General features: G+C 48.0%; 1 protein-coding gene across 1 annotated transcript in view; it reads right to left on the reverse strand.

The window, feature by feature from the left end:
• Positions 1–1,180, reverse strand: part of SCN11A (sodium voltage-gated channel alpha subunit 11) — a gene marked incomplete at both ends in the record, with an annotated part of 67,027 nt that extends 65,847 nt beyond the window's left edge. Inside the window, one exon of the mRNA XM_080934699.1 lies at positions 914–1,180. Coding sequence (XP_080790825.1) covers positions 914–1,180 — 267 coding nt within the window. The remainder of the gene's footprint in view (positions 1–913) is intronic.
• Positions 1,181–18,002: the final 16,822 nt, after the last annotated feature.

Raw genomic sequence — 18,002 nt, forward strand, 5'->3', positions numbered from 1 at the left:
GTACATAGACACACATACAGACAGAACACCCATGCACACAGATAAAAACTAACTTGGAAAAAGAAGAATTCCATATAGGGGTGGCGGGACGGCTCAGCAGTTGAAGACACTTGCCAAGCCGGATAGCCTGAGGCGGATCCCGGGGTACGGACCGTAGGAGAGATCCAACTCTGAAATCATCCTCTGACCTCCACACCCGTGTCCATGACACATGCATACACACATACATACACCAAATAAACAAATAAAGGTAAAAAGCCTAAAAACAGAACTATAGGTAAATCATAGATAAACCATGGAGGCTTCCATATGTAGATGTGCATAGAATTGAATGTGGCCACTTGATTAACACGAAGTTAGCCTTCAGTGGCTGAGCACCTACTCAACTATCAGTTTGACCGTCATTAATCTCACTTAACAGCCTAGAAAGCACAAATGTTTTGTAAGGTAATGCTCTTGCTGAAAGGGGTGTCCCTTCCCTTCGAGGCGCTGTTAATCGTTGACGTCAGTTTGACTTACAATTTCCAAGGCACTTCCACGGCACGTCTTGCCTTGGAGTAGGGAGATCAGACATGTGTTCCCACTCTAGAGATAGGAAGCGAGGATCTGGGAGGCCATTTGTCTGGAGTCATGAGGCCAGACTTAAGCAGTGGCCTGACTTTCTCTCCTCGCTGACTGCCATGATCTTTTTGGACATGATTGTCTGTGTTGACCTTTAACCTTTTGTCAGAGTCAGACTCATCTCTCTCCCCAACACATGAATTAGAGGAAGCAGGTAAGAGCTACAAAGACGGGGTAATGACACAGGAAAAGAAGTGTGCCTGCCTCCCACCCACCCAAGGACTGGATTCAGAGACCCAGCAATGCACTCGTGAGCACGGGAAGAGGACGCCCTACCCCCGTGTGAAAGTACCTTATGGTCTTTGTAGAACGGGTCCAGGTCTTCCAGGGGCTTCGCTATAAGCTCAGGGGGAACCTCACCATAAAGCTTAGGTAACTTCCTGGAGGCTTTTAGGTCAAGCTGAGGCCGAGGCTGGGGCTCAGCCGCTGCCTTGTCTTTGGATTTCTTCTTCTCCTTTTGGATGGCGATCCGTTTCTCTATTGCGGCCAGAGAGTCGGAAGTGAAGGGGCGGAAATTCCGCTGATCTGGGAAGATCACTGGGTAGTACCTCTCCTCCATCTTTACCTGTGGCACAGACATGTGTGTCAGAAACACGGCTCTCACAATGGGGATGGAACTCAGCTTGCCCTGCGGCTGACTCTCAAGGAACAGCGTCCTGGAAGTCCACAGAAACAAATGTTGAGGTGGCAGGGTTTGGGTGTCAGCTCTCTGTGGGGTAGACTAGAAAGGGCTACCATACTGGCACAGCAGAACCTTGGGGCATAGACTTGACAAGGGACAGGAAGAGCAGACAGACTTTGCATTCTGTATGCTTTTCATGTTGTAGAAAGGGTCCTGTGTGTGTATTGTAAGCTGGGCCTCTAGAAAAGCAGCAAATGCTCTTAACCACTTAGCCGACTCTCCAGCCCCAAGGGTTAGCATCTGAACACACAGTCACATCCAACCAATATTTTAAAAGAATTGGAGAAATAAAAGCCCCAGATTCATAAAACACTGACTCCAAGTCTATATGAGGGCCAGGAGACCCACCCCCACAGAACAGCAGAGAGAAAGAACCAAAAACCATGTGCCCAGCACTGCCAGAGACCACAACATAGGTCGCTACAATAGTCCTTTGGAATATACATGGCTGCTGAGACCAGAGCTGTAGTTACCATGAGACACAATCTCCATGGTACATCTGTTGGACCTGCCACAATACCACACACTCCTGTGACCCACAACAAAAGAACTACCCTCGGGATCTAACATAGCTTATATTGATTCAAAATACATTTATCAAAGGAAATAACAAGGGGACTGGAGAGATGGCTCAGTGGGTTAAGGTGCTTGTCACTAAGGTTGATGATCTAAGTTCACTCCCCTAGACCCATGTGGTGGAAAGAGAGAACCAATCCAATTAAGTTGTCTGCTAACTTCCACACCATGCCATGGAATGTGGAGGGGAGAGTGATGTGTATGTAAAAAAAGAGAAAGATAACATTCCAGGTATCGGCACCAATGTTAGAAAAGGGATAAAGAAAGTGGTGGGGGGGGGGGGATATGGCCTATGGAAGTGCAGTGAGGCCTGGGGCAAGGGAATGCCTCTGGGGGACCCATGTTGGGAATCCGCGCCCCAGGAACCAGTCACATAATAGTACAGTACAGAATAGAGTTTATTCAGGCCATGGGGAGGGGAGTTAAGAGGGTGGTAGAGGCAGAGAGAGGAGAGGACTAGAGAAGTAGAGGAGTAGTGGCCGGCCATGAGCACGTGGAGAGAGAGGGAGGAAGGGAAGGGGAGAGGAGGAGGGCGCAAGAGTGGAAGAGCAAAGAGCAGGAACACAAGAGAGAAGGGGCAGGCAGCCCCTTTTATAGTGTCAGGTAAATGGGGTGGAACACACCTGGGTATTGCCAGGTAACTGAGGGGTGGGGTTTACAGAATCTCAACAGAAAGGGATGTGTTAAAATTTAGTTAAAGATATAACAAGGAAACTACTACAAAATGCCATTTGAACTAGCCCAAACCTCTGGGCGCATCTTTAAGAGAAACTGGTTCTTAGAAAGACTTTCACATGAAAACAGGAAAAAATGGGGCTGGAGAGATGGCTCAGTGGTTAAGGCCTCTGGCTGCTCTTCCAGAGGACTGGGTTCAATTCCCAGCAGCCACACAGTGGCAGATAACGTTCCATAAATTCAGCTCCAAGGGATCTAACACCTTGTTCTGGTCTTGGGCGTTTCAAGCATGTAGTGTACAGATGTACATGTAGACAGAACACAGATACATATGAAATGGTTGTTATAAAAAAAATTTAAATGTTTTAAAGTTGAGCATTTGTCCATCCTGACACAGCAGTTGATCCCAACGCTGGGATATAAGGAAGACGGTGAAACAAAGCAGCCGACTGCTCCAGGGGTCAGAGAGTCACCAGCAACCAACCCAGGAGAGATCGCAATGGATGAAATGCTATATAAGGAATTCAAAACAATGAGTTTTTAAAAGATCAATGGCTTGCAGAAAATAGTGGAACACTTAAGAAAGACAAAATAGGATATGAACAAGAACTCAATACAAAGATGGGTATTTTTAAAAGCTTAAGAAAGTCTTGGAAACAAAATGCTCACACCCTGCAGGTGGGAAGGGAACTTACTCAAGTCGCTGTGAGATTAGGATGGAGGCCCCAGTGAGAATAGCGCTACCGTACGGACCAGACACAATACGCCTAAATTCACACACTAACAACTCAAGGAAAGCATGCAACAGAGGTAACTACACACCCGCAGTTACTGGGCCATCCTTCACGGTATCCAGCATTGGGATCTAGTGTGTCTTTGAGTGAACTCTATGTGTGTTGCCTGCAGCAAGACAGGATGGACTAGGGACGACCATGTTCATTGACATCGACCAGACGCAGGCAAGTATCACCTTTTTTACTCTCTGATGCAGATCTGGGGGGGGGGGGCGGGGGGGAGAATAAAGAGGGTTATTGAGGAAGAGGAAAGAAATGAGGGGAGGGTAAGAGAGAGTCAGAAACTGGGTCAACGGTTACTACTTGCACACATGACACCACCGCAGTGGCACCCGAAGTCCTGTGCAGTCAACATGCAGTAACGAAAATATTGGGCTGGAGACATGGCTCAGTGGTTAGAGCACTGACTGCTCTTCCAGAGGTCCCGAGTTCAAATCCCAGCAACCACATGGTGGCTCACAACCATCTGTAATGGGATCTGCTGCTCTCTTCTGGTGTGTCTGAAGACAGCAACAGTGTACTCACATACATTAAACAAATAAATAAATCTTTAAAAAATATTAAAGAATAAATAAGCAGAAAAATATGGATGACAAAGCAGGAAGGGCCGGAAGAGGTGGAGAAGTAACTGTCAGTAAGCTCCGTTCTTCCTCACACCAACAGACACTTCAGCTTAGTAAGTGAAGAGATTGAGAGTTCAGACGTCAGTAAACACTGAACTGGTAACAGGCCACATACGGGGGCGGGCGAAGAGCTGACATTATTCCGTGAGCAGAGGGTGGGTCTGTGTCCTAGACCGTGGGAATCTCAGCATGAAGGCACTGGTTGGTGTCTGCCCCGCAGGCTCTGGGCTCTGTTTGAAGCCTCTCTAAGTCACGTGACCCGCTGTGCAGTCACGTGACCCGCTGTGCTATGCCAGCTCAGTCATCCTTTCACCCAGCTCCATGCCCTGAGGTGATCCACATTTAGCTCATGGTTGTGTCTAGACAGTGAACTGCACTCACAAGTAACCCTGAGGGAAATAGAGAGGGGTCAGGAATATCCCCCTACCTCCTGGTCCTGGCCACCAACCACACTGGTAGTGTCTGTTCTGGCCCTGCCTGCCTTCCCTCACCGGTCCAGTACGGAGTGTTATAGCCCCCGCCCTCACCAGACAAGAATTACACCATTGCTCATTTCACTGAGATCTGCCTGCACCTTCTCACAAGGTCCCTCTAGTAAAACAGCCTCAAAATGCCGGATTTGGAGGAGCCATCTGTTTCCTGCCTCGGCCAGCATCGCCATTCACTCAATGCCAATTAGAAAACACAAACAGGAAATGATCCCCCACAGAGCCACAGCACCGAACAAAGGCAGGGTTAAAGTGCTGGCTTGTTCTCCTGGGTCTCCTTTTCACAGGACTGTAGTTGTCACTTGCACGGAATTGTATGTGGTCACCTGTTCACTGAGCCCCCTGCATTACAAACACCGGTTAGCAGTGCTGAACCTGTCCCAGGAAAAACTGTGGTGTGTCACCTGCGTCATCTCATACTGGTCTCGGAAAACAGTCTCATGAAGTAAATGTCCTGCCGCCCTCTGAGAGGAGAGCTCCCAACCGGTGGGTTTCATTTTCTCTCTAGGCAGCCGTGTGGTCAGACACTCACACTTCACCCCAACCAGTGGGAGAAATGGCTGGGGAATCATGAAATTTCCCACTAAGCTTACTTAGGAGGGCATCCTGATATACTAGAATGTCAAGGGTCACACAGACACTCATGAGTTGACAATGGCCGTAAGCTAAGCTCTCCGAGGGTTACTTGGGAAAATCTAAAAGGTAGGCAGTATCACAACATCGAAGTCAAAAGCCTTGCCTCTGGTCCTGTGTGCAAGTTCTAGAGACCCTCAGGCCCAATCAAGAACTTTCCAGGTCTCAAGCTTTTGGCTGTGCTGGGATTCCACCCGGCTGGTCATCCCCAAGGAAGGCAGGAACACATGGTCAGGAGGAGAAAGCCACCCGGCCTCCAGGAGGGCCAAGCAAGGTCTGTGGCTCCTTCACTGTGTGTGACATACCTCCCATCTTTGTCACAGGCATCCCGCTGCCCTCTACCACGTCACCTCACCTATCCGCCAAGGCTGGTAGGCTCCATGATACCTCCTTGTGCACAATGCATGGTGGGCTGGCCAAAGTCTTAGCCATGGTTACCCCTAAGTCATGTTTATTTACGTAGATCCCAACGAAAAGAGCATCACTTCCCCATCAGTAGATTCCTTAAGGAACCCAGGAAGCAAGTGAGCGTGAGCACGCGTTCACACAAGCACCCCCGTCCAAAGCCAACCGCAAGATTAGCTCTCCAACCACGAAACCGCACAGAAATTTCTGATTACATGTCCTGGGGGGGGGGAGCAGGAAAGCCCCCCAGAGTGCGGAGCCCCTGCCAGAGCGGGGCAGCCAGCCCCTCCTGCCAGCTCCTCCCGCTCTCTGCTCTCGGTGAGAACTGATGGCGGCTATGACACCTGACGGTGCATCCCCTACCTGGGCTCCACCTGATTCCAGTGGGACATGGTTACAAAGGGGTTTGGTCTCAGTCCGGCAAACACACAGGCTCTCTAAAGAGCAAGTCCTGGCTGAAAAAGACAGGGGATTGGGATCGCCCCAGCCCGGATGCTTACCTGTCTTCTTGGTAGGGAGGCTCAGGGCACTGTACGACTCCACAGATTCTCTCCACAGATTCTCGCTCTTGGCAGTGGGCTAGAGCTCTGGGAGGGGCAGCTGGGTAGCTGGGTGGAGCCTGAGGAGGGCAGCAAGCGGGAAGGGAGCCAAAGTGATTTTATAGAGTCGTGAAGGAAGCCTTGTAACCAGAGAAGTGACTGAGAGAGTGCTTACTTACATCTTGCCTTTAATCAGTGCTTAATCTAACTCTGCAAAAAGCATCATTAATAAAGAAACAGGTTGGTTTATTTTCTCTCCTTAGCCTCATCCAAGAGTGTGAGGGAAGAAAACAGAAAATCCTCTCAGAAAAGCTACACTGGGCTCTGCCTGTCTGTCGGTCCTCACATAACATGCTGGTCCCATGTTATGTGAGGACCGACAGAGTTATGTGAGGGATCCAGTCAGAATCCTCCTACCCTCCCTTCCCTTGTGCTGTATGTTTGCTTATATGGGAGACACAGGGATGCCAAGATGACTCCCTTGGCCACCAAAACAACTCTGCGGAGGTCCTGTCACCAAACCCTGAGTCTCTTCCACTTGAGCCGCTAGGTTGTTGTCTCTGCAGAGATTTAAATCTACCAGGAATTAGATCATTGCAGCCCTGAGACCCCAGAGGAGAAGGTTCTTGGTGCAGGGACGGTAGTCAATGCTGCAGCTCACAACCAGTCACGCTGCAGGGAACCCGTGCAGTTTGGTGCTCAGCCACAAATGGTCACATCTGCCTCAACCTCAAGATTCAGGCATCATCAACTCAGGCGTGGAATGGGTGTAAGAACCAGAGGCTGGGGAGGGTCACACTGAAGCGGGGTCTTCTGGACGTGACAGGACCGGCGGACTCCTGACCACCATTCTGGGATGAAGGTGGGAGGGGCTCATGAACCCCCACTCCTGGCTGAGGAGATATGGATGGTTGTGGGAAGAGAGGGAGTTTTCTTTAAGGGTGTGGCCTCTGATAGATCAAGCGTGCTCCAGTGAAGGCCATGAGCATGGGGGGGGGGGGGCAGCACAAACTGCACTTAGTGAGTTATTAAATAGAAAAAAAAAAACATATTCAGGCAGATCTTATGTTTGAGGCCAGCCTGGTCTACAGAGCAAGTTCCAGAAAAGCCAAGACTGTACAGAGAAAGCCTGTCTCAAAAAAACAATAATAAAAATTAAAATTTAAAAAGTAATATGAAGTTGTGAGGGCCGGGGATGGATCTGGAATGAACTGGGGGAAGAGTTGGGAAATAACCACAACAGCTGTTCGGGCGTGTGAAGACCGTCTACGTGGAAAGTGTCACGCTGCAGACCATTCCCGGGACTGCCACAGTCATGAGATGCTGGGCACATATTGAAGTTCCCAGGTCTTAGCTTTGTCCCTATAGAAATCGGATGATTCTTCTCAGAGCTTTTAGTGTTAGGAGGATGTGACCGTAACTGGCAAACACTTAACAAACCCTAGTCATAATGCCTGTTGGTGTGTGTATGTGTATATGTGTGCAAGTGTGCATGCTCATGCGCATGTGTGTATGTGTGTGAGTGTGCCTATGTGTGCATGTGTATGTATATGTGCATGTGCATATGTGTGAGTATGCATGTGTGTATGTATATATATGTGTGTATGCATTGTGTGCGTGTGTATGTGTGTGTGCATGTGCATATGTGGGTGAGTATGCATGTGTATGCATGTGTGTATGTATACATATGTGTATATGTATGTATGCATTGTGTGCATGTGTATGTGTGTGCATGTGCTTCTGTATGCATATTTCATGTGTATGTACATGCGTAAGTTTGCTTGTGTGTGCATGTGTGTATGTGAGTATTCATGTGTGTACATGTGTAAGTGTGTGAGTGTATATGTATGTGTGTGAGTGTGCATGTGTGTGTGTGTGTACATGTGTTTGTGCATGTATGTGTGTGTGTGTATGTGTGTGTATCGTGTATACAGGTCAGAGGACAGCATCTCATGTCACTCCATAGGCACTCTCCACCTTCCTTTTTTTCTTGCTTTCTTTTGAGACAATCTCCCCCTGACCTGGATCTCTGTAAGTATTTAAGATCCCTGGGGGCACCGAGCCCCACAGATCTGCCCGTCTCCACTCTCCCAGTGCAGGCTTAAAGCACACGCACCCATATCCAGCTTTGCCTGCTCTTTTTTGTTTTTTAATATTTTGTTTTGTTGTGGTTTTTAGATAAGTTCTCACTATGTAGCCCAGGCTGGCCCCAAACTCACAGAGATCCACATGTCTCTGCCTCTACTAGATTAAAGGCATATGCCTCCATGCCCAGTAATTATGCATAGGTATCTGTGTCTGCAGGTGAATCCGTGAATCTGTGCACCGGAGTGCCCCTGCTGTGGTCAGAGGCATTTGCTCTCTTGGAGCTGGAGTCACACACAACCGTGAGCCACTGTGCTGGTGCAGGGTGCGGGAAGGACTGAGATCATAGACATGGTGCCTGTGGCCTGGGGTGGCTTACACAGCCCGGACATTGATTTAAGAATGAATCGAGTCTTCGAATGATGGCTGGATAGCTCTCAGAATAAGAGACTGGCAGAGAAGAGAAACCCTGAGTCTCTAAGCATGTTTTTCTGTGAATGGAAACGTGTGCCTTTGAAGAGGTAGGAGGCCTCTAAGCCCATTATCTTAAAAGGCTCCTGTGGGTTTTTTTTTTTTTCTTTTAAAGATTGGAGAGATCAGGAATTCAAGGCCCATACCTAAACATAATAAAAGCAATTTATTGAAAACCAACAGCCAATATGAAATTAAATGGAGAAATACTTGAAGCAATCCCACTACAATCAGGGACAAGACAAGGTTGCCCACTCTCCCTGCACCTGTTCAATATAGTACTCAAAGTTCTAGCTAGAACAGTAAGACAACAAAAAGATCAAGGGGGTAGAAATTGGCAAAGAAGAAATAAAGGTATCACTATTTGTAAATGATATGAAAGTATACATAAGCAACCCCAAAAATTTTACCAGAGAACTTCTTTTTTCAAAGATTGATTGATTGATTGACTGATTGGTTGATTTAATGTATGTGAATACACTGTTTCAGACACACCAAAAGAGGGCATCAGATCCCATTACAGATGGTTGTGAGCCACCATGTGGTTGCTAGAAATTGAACTCAGGACCTCTGGAAGAGCAGTCAGTGCTCTAACCACTGAGCCATCTCTCCAGTCCCAGAGAACTTCTACAGCTGATAAACAACTTCATCAAAGTGGATAGATATAAAATTAACTCAAATAAATCAGTAGCCTTCCTTTATACAAATGATAAACAGGCTGAGAAATAAAATAGGGAAACAACTTCCTTCACAACAGCCGCAAATAATGTAAAATACCTTGGGATAACTCTAATGAAACAAGTCAAAGATCTGTATGACAATAACTTCAAGTCTCTCAAGAAAGAAATAAAAGATCTCAGAAAATGGAGAGATCTCCCATGCCCATGGATTAGCAGAATTAACAAAGTAAAAATGGCTATCCTGCCAAAGGCAACCTACAAATTCAATGCAATTTCCATCAAAATCCCAACACACTTCTTCAAAGACATGGAAAGAGCAATTCTCAAATTCATCTGAAAAGGCAAAAATCCCAAAATTGGGAGAAACAATTCTCAACAGTAAAAAAAGAACTGCTGGGGTTACCTCAAGCTCTGCTACAGAGCAATAGTGGTAAAAACTGACCACTCTGTAGGAAGCTAGCCACCAGACTGTGAAGACACCTAGCCCTTTACAGGACCCATGGTTGGCGGAATCGGGGCCTGGTGACAACAGTCAGAGCTGACTTAAAACCTACATGAGTGAGTCACCTTGGAAGCAATTTTCCATTGTCAGCTACGGTTCAGTCTCCTTCCACTTCCAAACTGTTCAAGGGCTGAGCTTGCAACGTTCTGCAGAAGGCACCCACCAAGACAGAAAAACCATGGGGGACAAAGCAAATCCTTACAGTGGAAGGGAGGCTGTAGTAAACAAGAGAACTACCCAGCGTGGAGTTAGCTGAAATCAATCACAGGCTGAGGAAATGTGTCAGGCACCAAAAGCAGCTGGTGTGCCCAGAGATACCATAAAGGGTAGTTCTCACAGAGAGATAACTTAGCAAGGACCCACGTACAAAGCCAGACGTGGAGTAACTGAGCTCAGTTCCCAGCACCAGGATCAGGAGGCTCACAGCCACCTGTAGCCGAGCCACGGGGAACCTGATGTCCTTTTCTGACCTCCATGGACATACATCTAAATATTTAAAAATGAAAAGAAAGGTCACAGTGACAACTGGAACACTGGCGAGGCAGAGACACAAGGACCTCTGAGACTCACATCAGCCGGCTTGGCAGAACATCAGGCCCCGGGAGCCATCATGGCTCAAAACATAAAGTAGCTTCTAAAGACTGTCCTCTGATCTCCATAGACACTGGCACAAGCAACTGCATGCCTGCACTTATCAGGGGGTCAGACCCCAGCTCCTGCACCCCCTTGCATGACGGTGGTAAGGGACACTCCGTCCTCTGACTCAGAGCTCATTATTTGACCTGTACTTAAATTTTCATGCACTCCACTTCCCAGTTGCTGATTATATTCTTAGTGCTTCTTCCGGTCACACATTATTGAATCCTAACCTTAGCTAATACAAGCATGGGCGGGGAACCGGGGTGTCGTACAGAATTCAAGGGTTATGAAACCCCTCGTGGGGTCAAATTCAAACTGCTTGTCTCTCTCTCTCTCTCTCTCTCTCTCTCTCTCTCTCTCTCTCTCTCTTTTGTGGCTGCGTGACAGCCCCCCCTCCCCCCTTCTCTTTTCTCCCTGTGATCCTGGCAGTCCTAACAGATACACAGACTCTGCTATGGACACTACGTGTTCGCCTCTTTCATTTCCAGATGCAAAACTCCTAGAGAAGGGCCTGGCTGGACCCAAGCCAGAAGCCTGAACCAATGTATAGAAGGAAGGTGTTAGGATCATGCGCAATCCACCAGATGGATTAAGAAGAAATGATTCTTACAGAAACCCCAAATTCAAGTAAGGAGATGGCTAGGTCAGCGTAGTGCTTGCCTGAGTTCAAATCCCAGAACCCACATCAAATATCCAGGTACAAGCACGGCCCACCTGTAAGGCCAGTGCTGGGAAGGACAGACACAGGGGGATCCCTGAAGCTTGCTGGCCAGCCAGTCAAGCCAAATGCATACACTCTGGGTTCAGTGGGAGATTCTGTCTCCAAAAGACAAAAAACGATGGTGGTGCTGGAGAGGGCTCAGTGGCTGGGAGCACATGCTCTTGCAGAGGACCTGACTTTAATTTCCACAGCCCTCCACACTTCACAGTGTGCACAGGGGGAGAGGCAAGCTAAATCAAATGTCTGCGGCTGTGGTAAGAGTTAGCATCCACACGTATGATCTCCTACCTACCACATCACCACCCTACACAGAGGCGAATGTTCCATATACATTCCACACTTTGTGTGTGTGTGTGTGTGGTGGGTATGTGTGTTTGTGGGTGTGTGTGTGTGTGTGTGTGTGTGTGTGTGTGTGTGTGGGTATGTGTGGTGGGAGGGTATGCATGTCTGTGCGCACACATACAAACAGGCTTTCTCACTGAACGTGGAGCTAGGCTGGTACCCAGCAAGCTCCAGCAATGTTGCCTTCGGTGTTGGGATTACAGGTGTGTGTGGTTACAGCTGGTTTATTACTGTTGTCTTAGTTAGGGTTTCATTGCTGTGAAGAGACACCAAGGCAACTCTTATAAAAGACAACATTTAATTAGGGCTGGCTTACAGGTTCAGAGGTTCAGTCCATCATCATCAGGGCAGGAAACATGGCAGCATCCAGGCGGGCATGGCTCTGGAGGAGCTGAGAGTTCTGTCTTGTTCTGAAGGCAAACAGAAGCTGGCTCCCATGTGGCTAGGAGGAGGGTCTCAAAGTCCACCCCCACAGTGATATGCTTCCTCTAACAAGGCCATGCCTACACCGACAAAGCCACACCTCCTAATAGTGCTATTCCCTGGGCCAAGCATATTCAAACCACATTTATTACTGCTGTTGTTGTTGTTGTTGTTGTTGTTGTGGGGGTGCTAGGGATTTGAACTCAGGTTCTTATGCTCACATAGCAAGCTCTCTTACCTGAAGAGCCATCTCTCCAGCACACACTCGACATTCTTCATTCCTATCACACTACCTCTAATGAACAGTCGCTGCAATGGCTTACTGGCTTACCAGAGCAGAAGCCAGGCAGGGAAGAGATTGTTGGAAGAGGGGCAGGGACTGTGTAGGCAGACAGGCATGCTGCCAGCCCGGGGCTGGGATAGGTGGCCAAGTCTATATGAAAGCCCAGTGAAGGGACTGGCTAGAAGTCAAAAGGGATATAATCAGCTTAGGAGTCACAATAAACTTGTTGCCATGCTAAATAGCCTTTAGATATCTCCATTTACTCTGGCTTTATTCTTCTTGGCTGGCCCTAACTGAAGAGGTGGGGGAGGCGGAGCCTTAAAGGGCAGCACCACCAGATTTATGAAGGGAGAAATGAGCAGGTCCACCCTTGCAACAAAATCTCTGTGGAAGAACCTGAGCTCAGACCCCTAGCAACCAGGTTAAAGCCAGAGATGAGGCAGAAGGCTCCCAGGAGCTGGCTAGCCACAAAGGTGAGTTCGGAGCACAGTGACAAGACTCTGAAACAATAGAGTGGACAGAATTGAGGAAGACACTCAAAGTAGGCCCCTGGTGTGCACGGCTGTGGACGTAAACACATGTGCATGTGCAGGTGCACATGCACTCGTGCACACACATGAGCATGCATGCACGTACACACACACAGGCACTCGTGCAACACGCACACAGCACATACACACCAATTTTCTTTTCAGTGTCCTGCCATGAAATCATACATCTGCATGAGCACACCCTGGGGAGCACTCCCTGGGGAGGACTCCTTGGGGAGCACAGTGGAGCTGAGCCGCCATGATTGGAAGACACACTCATGATTGTTAGAACTCCTGGGGGAAATTTTTAAGGCATCTGGCAGTGAATCCTCAGGAGCAGGGGCGGCTCATCGCTGAGGTTTAAGGTCAGCAACAGACGATTAGGGTCTCAGGACAGACCCAGGGCCCCTCCTCCCATCCTCTCAGCCTGGAGTTAATTGGTTAATACCCAAGCCTATCGTGAGAATCTGCTGTGCCCACTCTGACACTGGGAAAAACAATACCTGCCACAAACATCTTCTGCCAGTAAAGTGACTCCACCCCAAATCCGTCAGGAAGCTTGACCCTGTGACCATGTGACAACATTACAATTATATTTTCTTTTAACCATTGGAAGTTCAAGGCTGCTGAGGAAGGGAGAGCTAGTTTTCTTCAGTGGTGTGACCCCCCTGCTAGATTGCTCATGCTCCCATAGTTGGTCCTAACCCCTGTGCATTATGGGTAGTTCTAAGACTCAGTGCATTTGAAAAAGATGGCAGAAAGAGGAGGAGGAGGGGAGCGGAGGAGGAGGAACTGAAGGAGGAGAAAGGAAGAAGCAAGAGGAGGAATGAAATGGGGGAAAGGGTAAGAGAGAACCAGGGAGGACTTGGGGGTATAAAACTGGAAATAACCAAATACATTGTGCAAGTGTATGAAATCCTCAAGGTACAGATACAGGTTTTAAGAATTGAAGAGCGGAGAGTCGTCTCTGCAACGTCTTTCCTACCCACTCCTGATGCCTCCCTTCTAACTCGCTTCTGACCCACCTTAAACCAAAGTTTAAGGTGCAGCGTGTTACTGGAGTTTCTGTGGGGGACAGAGCGAGAAGTAGATTTCCCCTCAGACTTCCTCAGACCCCCTAGACCTTCATGTTTTCCTGTTCTCTCCCATGATCCTCCTGTTCAGCAGTGAAACATGGCTCCCAGCATCTCCAGCATAACATTTGTTTGTTTCCTTGTTTTCGGGCAAAGGCTCAGGTTTAAGACAAAGACCCAGGGTGGCCTTTAACTTGTTATGTACCTGAGGGACTGTGGGGACTGCAGACATGTGCCACCACACCCAGTGTATGTGACACCGGGCTCTAACCCAGAGCTTCATGCCTGCTGGGCAAACACCCTGCCAATTGAGGTACATCAACATTACTGCACATCGTATTTAAAAAATTAAGTTTAATTAATTAAATTAAGTGTGCGCACTTTCCACAGTGCATACTTGGAAGCCAGATAATAACTTTATGGAACTGGTTCTCTCCTGAGTTCCAGGGATCTAACTCAGGCTGAGAGGGTTTTGTCTTTATCCACCGAGCCATATTATAGGCCCCTGAACGTAACACTTTTGAAGCTGTCCCTCTCAGACTGAGTATGGTGGCTCATGCCTATAATCCCAGCACCCAGCAGATGGATTCAGGAGGATCACAAGTTCAAAGACAGCTACGTGAGTTTCTACCTAACAACAACAAAAATAAAAAATAAGTAAGTAAAAAAAAGGCAGGGGCTGGAGAGATGGCTCAGCTACTAAGGGGACTGGAGACTCTTGTACAGGACTGAAGTTCCATGCTCAGCTCACAATCACAACTGCCTGTGAGTCCAGCTCTGGCCTCTGTACACACATGCTCACAGGTGCACACACACAGAGACACACAAACAGATACACGCACACACCCACACGCACACACATGGGTACATATATGAATGCACACACATATACACCAGCACACACACACACATGCACACACACACACACACACACACACACACACACACACTTTTCACATGCATAGAGCCCTGGTTCTTAATCTCCACCACAGGCAGGTTATCTGTTTCTTTTTCTTCCTTCCTTCCTTTCTTTCTTTTTTTAAGTATAGAATAGAGTTTATTCGGGGTTTGGGGAGGGGAGTTGAGAGGGTAGTAGAGACAGAGAAAGGCGTGGGAGGAGGGAGGCTGTCCATGAGCTGTGGAGAGAGAAGGGGAGGGGAATGAGAGAGAGAGGTGGAGGGGGGAGAAGACAGAGTGAGAACGAGAAGGTAAGAGAGCAAGAGAGTATCCATTTCTTTCAAACAAATAAAATGCTTTCTCAAAAGAAGTTGCAATAAAGGAGAGGTAAGCTCAAAGCTCGGTCATTAAAAGAGGCTCCGCTCACCACTAAAGTGCTGACGCTGGCCCTCCATCATTTGGAATTAGCTGTGAAATTGGTTTTTATTTAGTCTGTCATCACCTTATATCCGATTTAGAAATTTAAAAAGATTCTGGAGCCAAACATGGTGGCACACGCTTGTAATCCTAACACTTGAGGGATGGAAACGGAAAGATCAATTCAAGGCCAGCCTGAGCTACATAGAGAGTTTCAGGCTAGCCTAGGCTACCTGAGACCTTCTCTCAAAACAAACAAAACTGAAAGTGGAAATTTTAGTAAGTTTTCTGTTCGGGTTTAGTCTGTAATACAGCTTACTCAGAGGCTGGCTGATGGCGGCTAAGCGACTGCAGGTTCTGTCCAGCTGAGAATCAATACTAACCTGAAGACTACCCCTGGTTCCCTCTGGAAGATGGGTTCCGTCCTCATCTCTTCTGCCTTTAAGCTACAAACCTGCTGCTGCAGTTCTGCCAAATATCCACTCAGGCCATTCTCCCCTCCCCCTCCCTCTCTTCTTCATTCCTCCCCCTCCCCCTTCCTCCTTCATTCCTCCCCTGACCCCAACCCTCCCCTCTCCCTCCTCCTCCTCTCCCTCCAATCCCCCTCCTCCCCCTTCTCCTCTCCCTCCCCTCCCCACATTCACAGGAACATTTGTCACTGGTTCAAACCACCTCTTTTCCGCTCTGACTTCTGTTAGGCTCTAAGCCTGTCCTACATCATGAACCCTGATAAGTACCATGTCCCGTCTGTCTGTCATAAATAACCTGGTTAGGCCGAAAGACATCCAGGGTAAAGACTGTGTCTCCTCCCCAAATTCTTCAACACCCAGCCTAGAGGTCACCCTAAGTCAACATAAAGGGACTAAAGACACTGCTGGCTTGGTAGAGTGTTTGCCCAGCCTGTGAGAAACCCTGTGTTCATCCCTAGTGCTGCAGTGTAAACCAGGGGCCAGACCTGTAATCCAAGCACCCGGGAGCTGGAGGCAGGAGGGAAGGGGGGGAGAGGGGGGAGAAACACTCACTAAAAGCTTGTGTAATACAAGGAAGAGCTGAGCCTCGGAACAAAATTCATTTAAAAGGGCAAAGGAAACACTAGATGGCTGTTAATGGTGAACTGAGTATGATAAATTATTACTTAAATCACTTGGTTTCGCTCTTTGTTGTTACGAACGGTTAATTGGAGGGAAGAAAATGCTTGGGAGAAAAGCCTCAGAGCTGGTCCTGCCTCTGTGGGGGTGGGAAAGCCTCCTGCGGACGCTGGCTCTGGCTTCTCCAGGGCCACACAGCCACCGTGCAGCCCTGCTAAATAGAAGACCTCTGTTCCGTTCCCAGCCTCCCGCAGGAGCCGGGAACCATTAACCCGCGCGCTGGTCACTTGCCAAGCTTGAGCCCCTAACAGAGGCCCACAGAAAAGAGGATTGGAAAGGTGCACCCACCCTTCCCTGATTGGGCCCCATCCTACATCTCACCACAAAGAGAGCTAGTGCTGGACTGGGGAGGCAGTTCCGTTGATAAACCGCTAGCCGTAAAACGCTCGCCGCACAGGCATGAACACGTGGGTTCAGTCCTCCGAGCCCACATGTAAAACAGGCTGTGGTGGCATGCTCGTATCCCAGTACCGCGGTCCCAGAGGCAGGCGCATCCCGGGGCTCACTGGCCACCTTTAGGTGAGACATGGGACAATAGGAGACCCAGACTCAAAAACAAAGCAGTGCTGGAAAATTGAGCATACATTCGAGAGCACTGGCTCACAGTTCCAGGCTGCAGCATGTCACTGCAGAGAAGCCACGGAGGTAGGAACCTGAAGCACCCGGTGACATTACATCCAGACTTCAGATTCTTATACGTGTATAAGATCCCCTGAAGCTAGAGCTTTGGGGGATTGTGATCTGCCTAATGTGGGTGCTGAGACTTGAACTTGGGTTCTCTGACCAGAGCAGCAAGCACTCTGAATTGTTGAGCCATCTCTCCAGCTCCCGTCAACATTCTTGAATTGTACACTAAGGAAAGAAAGAAGGAGGCAGGAAGGGAAGAAGAGAGAGGAGAAGAAAGGGGGAGGGAGAGAGGGAAGAAGAAAGGGAGTGAAGACAGAGGAAGAGAGGAAGGAAAGAAGAGGGAGGGAGGTGAGAGAGAGAAAAGGAAGAGAGAGGGAGGGGATTTCTGACAATAACCTGCCAGTCTTAGCTTTTATTAATAACCTTGTGGTGGGTGGGAGAAGAGGCAGGCAGAGTGGGCCTGATAACATCAGCAGCAGAGAGAGAAATTCAAGAACACACAGAGCTGTGTGACAGAAAAAAAAAAATCCCATGCACAATGTTTGCTTGACAACACTTGAAGAGTTTGAGGAACACCATCTAGGAGCCAACATCAAAATGTTGAGATCCGAGTGTCTGTGAGATATTTAACAAACACGGTGGAGAGGCAATCTTGTGATCGCTGAAGTAGAAAGGGAGGGTTCTGAGATGCAGTACAGGTTAAAGATCTGAAGTTTCACTTACATTTTGTAATCTCATGTTTAAAGAATACTCCCCACCTTCAGTTTTATCGCCAGGAAACATTAAAAACATTTCCATCAACCATAAGCCTCTGAGTAAAGCTTTCATTTCAGGAGAAAAAGCTTTCTCACAAGCTTGTTAATTAGACTCACAGATTCTCCTCATAAATCAGAAGTCGACACCAATACCAGATGTGTATGGGGTTGGTGTGTGTGTGTGTGTGAAATCAAAATGCTAACAAAGACAAGTGTGTAAGAAATACTTAAGTACTTTTATATTTAAAAACCACAGTGCTTAAGAAGCCTGGAATATTTCCATCACTGCCATCAAAGCAGCCACCACAATAGATAAAACAATGAAAGGTGAAATTTTCAAAACGTTTTAAAAGCTGCAGTGATTTAAAGAGCA

This window comes from Micromys minutus (genome assembly GCF_963924665.1).
Source record: "Micromys minutus genome assembly, chromosome: 21".
Classification (NCBI taxonomy): Eukaryota; Metazoa; Chordata; class Mammalia; order Rodentia; family Muridae; genus Micromys; species Micromys minutus.